This window comes from Parasteatoda tepidariorum, unplaced genomic scaffold (assembly GCF_043381705.1).
Source record: "Parasteatoda tepidariorum isolate YZ-2023 unplaced genomic scaffold, CAS_Ptep_4.0 HiC_scaffold_2809, whole genome shotgun sequence".
In the NCBI taxonomy this organism is placed as follows: domain Eukaryota; kingdom Metazoa; phylum Arthropoda; class Arachnida; order Araneae; family Theridiidae; genus Parasteatoda; species Parasteatoda tepidariorum.
Window position 1 is genome coordinate 1781 of NW_027261599.1, and position 5393 is coordinate 7173.

The window sequence follows — 5393 nt, forward strand, 5'->3', positions numbered from 1 at the left end:
GATGGCGGCATTATATACAAAAACATCTTATCTACATGAAAGTCTTACTGTTTCTTCACAAAAAATACTCTCCTGGACAAATTAAAAATGTGGTTTGCATTATAAGTCCTTCATTTATGCAAAAAAAAAGCATTTATTGACGAATATATTTGTACCTGTTTCCTTATCTCCGTTTACATCAATCACTTGATAACCAAGTTCACGAGCTGCTTCAAGAATGGGATTTTTAAATTCTGCTTTATAATTTGACTTTTCAACTGTTACTGGACCCATTAATCCATGATACCCTATAAAATATATTGAATATGCATTCATTATCAGAAAATGAGAAAGAAACTTTACATAATTATGTACAAATTGTAACTTATAATACCATTTCCGTAGTATTCTGGATTTTTGTTGCTCTCCATTTTTTTAAAATAAGGCAGCACATCCTCATAGCTCCATCCTTCAGCACCTTGTGCAGCCCAGTCATCATAATTACGTTTATTTCCCCGCACATACTCCATGCCATTTATCAAACTTGTTCCTCCAAGTCCCTTACCACTGGGCCATATCAGTTGCTGCAAATGACAGAGTTCATTTTATAATTCGAGAATACACCTAATGAAAATAAATCTGACACTTTTAATCTATTATGAAGTTCAAGATACTGATGAACCGCGATAATTATTTAAGGCACTCAAAGTATATTGTGTTGATCCATAGTTTATTTTTCCCGCTTCGGTTTCACAAAACTTTAAGCCGGAGAGTACCAACTTGTCTAGAAAGTAAGAGGCGGCCGGGGAAGCAATGCTGAAACATGACGAAATGTCACGACAACACGGAAGAGATGACAAAACAAGAATACAGGAATATTGCTCAAAAGATCGTTCTCTTTAGTTTCCATCAATTTTGTTGCAAAATGCAAATAAAAACATTATACAACGAGTGCTTATTTTGTCTGGGAGGCTGGATTAATTTATGGCATTCACTGACTCACCGCACTGCTTTTTGGCTATCGACAATGGAAAACAAAATGTCCCCTAGGGAAAAGGAATATAAGTAAGTTTGCTTAATCTAGGGTTGGCAATTAAATTCCAGTTGGGTTTTTTTTTTTTTTTTAAAGTTTGGAGAGAGAGAGCGTTACCTTTTATCTGCTAGAAAAAGTATTTTTTATCGTTTATCGCTAATTTTCGTGTGAAAATATGTTTAATCACATGCATAGAATTCAAATGCATGCCCAGAACGAGGGTTACGGTAAATAATTCCTGATCAAATTGCGAAAAAAGTATCGTCTCTCAAGATACTGTAAATTGGACTGTAATTTCATAGAAAAATTTTATGGAACAAAATCTGACATACCGTAATTTTTATATACATTAATATTCACTGTAGAACCATTAAATCACTGTAAGTAAATAAATATTGCTAGAAAACTGTTGCATAAGATTTTATGGACAAAATGAATTTTACGATTTAAAAAAATGCAGATAAAATTTTACGCATGCTGCAATCAGGCATCAGAGTGCTCAGTACTTTTTACCGTTATTTAATCTAGAATTTTTAACAGTGTGCTGCGTTACGGTAAAAATGTCCATTTCTAAACTTGGTATACCAATCATGACTGGTTCTTTTAGTGTATGCCTCCCTATCAACACACAGCACAAATGTCACAAACTTCTGTGGTCTTAAAACCTAAATTAAAAGCAAAAAGGATGTGACGAAAATGCTCATTTTTTTCAATTTGATCTTCCATTTTAAGGATCTGAAAATTAATATGATTTTTCTTAAACAAAAAATTATATTATATAGATTAAATTAAATTATTTACATGAATTATATTAAAATCATATTATATCGATGAAAATTAATATAAATTTTCTTGTACAAAAAATTATATTACATAGATTTTGTTCGAACCAAACATCCTCGTTTGAACTATCTAAATCATTTTGCTAAAACTATTTAATGTTATTAGAAAATGGCAGGAATTTAATTTCCAACCCAGTATTTACTCTGTTGGTGAGGAGTCTTCCTGTATGCTTCTGTGGAACAGTCTTGTAGGCCCAGTCAAGGTCTGTAAAAAAGAAAAATCTGCTAAGGCTTGGTACATCATTCAGTATAGGTGGTATCCCTCCTGCTTCCAACAACAAAATACTAACGCATGGTAACTCGGATAGACGTCCTGCAAGTGTTGAACCTCCAGAACCAGCTCCAACTAGAATATTTTAAAATAGGAATTCTTCATTAGTTTGAAAGATGTATACTTTAAAGTTGTGTACGCGGAGTAATCGACCATGCCAACCTTCATCTATCAAAAGGTACCTCTTGATTGGATCAAGTTAGCATGTCTTATATACAATGAATTGATGTTTAATTTTCATAGTGGTAGTTACGCAACAATACTCCCCCACCAGAATTTTCTCAGGAATAGAATTCGATGAACGGATACCACTAAATGCTGTACTTGTGAAAGACCGGTAGAGCTGGTTTCAAGGTCACCGGATTTTTTGCTGAATGTGAGAGGTGTATTAACGTCACAGTCGTAGTCGCTCCTGTGTTGCCATTAGCAGTCGAGTGTATGCAGGCAGACGTTGTGTTTTGTCGAGTCAGACTAAGTAGCAACAGCGTGAGGAGATTGATAATGTCGCAATCACAAGTAGCAAGTCAACTGTTCAATGTGGATCATCCAACGAAGTAGGCGTTACTGTGAATATTTTTTGGAAGTGGGCGTTACTGCGCGTTCAAATCACGACCGGAGGTCACCAATGTGGGGGCGGAGTAATCGACCATGCCAACCTTCATCTATCATAAGGTACCTCTTAATTGAATCCAGGGGTGAAAGTGAGACGGAAAAGAGGAAAGGCTGGTATTAAAACCATTTCAGTTATAGCTAGTTTTGGGGAGGAGTTTACTTATTCTTTTTTTGAATTTTTCAACAATATCTACTTTATCTTGGAAAAGAAGCAGTTTTATATATATGCCAGAATTATAAAAGAAATCTTGATAGTTACAGATATTTCATTTTTTTCGAAAAAAATGCTGGAAGGAAATATTTTACGTACCAGGTTTTTCTCTTTTCCGTCTTGCTATATAAGGGCTTTCACCCATGATTGAATCAAGTAAGCATGTCTTATATACCAGTGAATTGATCTTTAATTTTCATAGTGTAGGTACGCCACAAACAATCCAATATTCTTAGTTGTCACTCTTTGCGGTGGCTAAATTTTATTTAGTTTTTTTTAATTTTATTTTTACACAGATTTTCCAAGTATAAAGATTGAAGCATGTAGGAAAATGTCTTCTTTCCAGCACATATTCAGAAAATTATAATAGATTAAACTTTCTGAACATAGAAAGGAATTAAAGGATAATTTTTTTTAAAAAAAACTCCTAAGCGGTGCAAGTTATTATTGTACTTGTAAAAGTAAAAAAAATATTATTTAACTTTAAATATTGCTTCTTGTAATTTATAATCGGCTTTTCACGAGCCCTGGATGCAATCATACAAAGTCAAACACTTCCTGTAACGGAACAACTTTTAATTCAAATTTCTCAAAAGTGTGTAAAAAATTATAATAAAATAAACTCTACATTTTTTAAGCAATTGGTTTCTCCAAACTTAAATGTAATGCAAAGAATTTTTAAGTTAATTTTTCATTTAATTTAATTTTAGGGAGAAATTAAAAAGAATCGAATTTTTTATTATTTAATTTTATGATATTTTTCAAAGTATGCAATTCGTAGCATTTTACCAAAAACTACATGCAAGGCAAGCTCAAAAACTTTAATGAAAATTGAGTTGTTTTAGAGAAACGAAAAAAAAGTATAAGCTTTTTTCTTAGTTAGAGAACAAATGTTTTATTCAAAATATTATTATATATTCTACAAAATGCGGTCTTTTAACTGTAAAATAGAAACTTTTGCAAAAGAAAGCTGCTGTGTTTGAAATTTTATGAAAAAGATCAGAAAAAAAAAAAACAAATTTATTACTTTAAAGAAAACACTATTTTATGACCAGAAAATGGTGGGTGGCGAAGGGTTATTTTCATGTCTAGCTTACCTATGATATAATCATATTCAGAGTTGACTGTTGATGGTGACTGAGTTGGCGATGGCGAGTTTTTTTGTGTAGCCAAAGACAAAAGCATTAATGGAAGAAGTGTTGAATTGGCCAGGGGTGTCATGTACCCCCTTTCTCTAGCTATATCCATCGTCTTTCTGACAAGAAAAAACAATTTCTAATTTTATACTAAAATAATCATAAATATTTTTTATTTTGCTTTTATGAATACTGTTTAAAAGAACATTTTGAGACAAAATCTATTTTTTTCGCAAACATAGACCTTCTTAAACATTTTCTTAAAATAATTCGAGTACTGATATTTCATTTTAAGTTTCTTGGCTTTAAGTTTTTTAAGAACTTCTCGGTAAGCTTAGAATTCAATTTCATTAAAGTTGAAAACAATGACATGAATCCAATGCAATCACTTTAGGAGCACTTATTAATCTAGTTAATAGATTCATTTTTACTTAAAAGTTTAAGATTTTGAAAAAAAACGTTAAAACAAGTTATTGTAAATACTTTAATAATGCGTTGTTAATGATTTTTGAAAGCTCTCTAGCTATATCCATCGTCTTTCTGACAAGAAAAAACAATTTCTAATTTTATATTAGAATAATCATAAGTATTTTTGTTATCGCTTTTATAAATACTGTTCGAAGAAAAGTAGAAAAATGGTCAAAGAAATACACTATTAAAATATCTCACAATGTTCAAAAAATGCAAAAAATTAAAGTTTATTATTGTTATGTAATATTTAAAAATATTTAAAAGACCTTAATCAAGTTTCATTCATTTAAGTTTTTTCAATTAAAATCTCCGATTATATTTACAGTTTACTTTCTTCTAAGCTACCTATTTCTAAATAAAAATTCCGTTTTCTGCCATGATGTTAAGCTTGGATTTCAGGAGGATATTTTTAAAAATAATAATTTTTGTTTAACAGGTTCTTCTTCACTATAAATAAAAACTGTTTTGTCAAAGAAATTTTTATTTTCTATTATTATAATTTATTTATTTTTTCATTTATTTATTTTTTTATTGATTTATTTTTTGTAATAAGTGCGTAGAAGCTTAATGCTTAGCGAATCACAACTGAGTTTTTTTTTTTTTTTTTTTGTNTTTTTTTTTTGGTCGTATGCCTATTTGGGCAGTGGGCGTGCGTTTGTTCCTGTTTCTCAGTGGCGCCATCTATGGCGCCATCAATTCGACTTCTGCCACGCCATTCTCACAACCCGTTTATAGGGTGGGTCACATTCACACGCAAAGGAGAAAGGACATAGAGCACACAGAGAGAGAAAGAAACATCCATTCCTTGCCCGGGATGCACTCACGGAAATGCTCACGG

At 31.6% G+C, this 5393-nt stretch overlaps 1 protein-coding gene across 1 annotated transcript; it reads right to left on the reverse strand.

Annotated features, from left to right (window-relative positions):
- Positions 1 to 373: 373 nt before the first annotated feature.
- LOC122273202 (glucose dehydrogenase [FAD, quinone]-like) lies at positions 374 to 5365 on the reverse strand (the record flags this gene model as incomplete). Its single annotated transcript, XM_043057271.2, is given in 3 exon segments — positions 374 to 563; positions 1998 to 2200; positions 4046 to 5365. Coding segments are annotated over 3 exon segments (544 nt in total), but the record flags the coding sequence as incomplete, so codon positions are not given.
- Between the last annotated feature and the right edge of the window lie 28 nt (positions 5366 to 5393).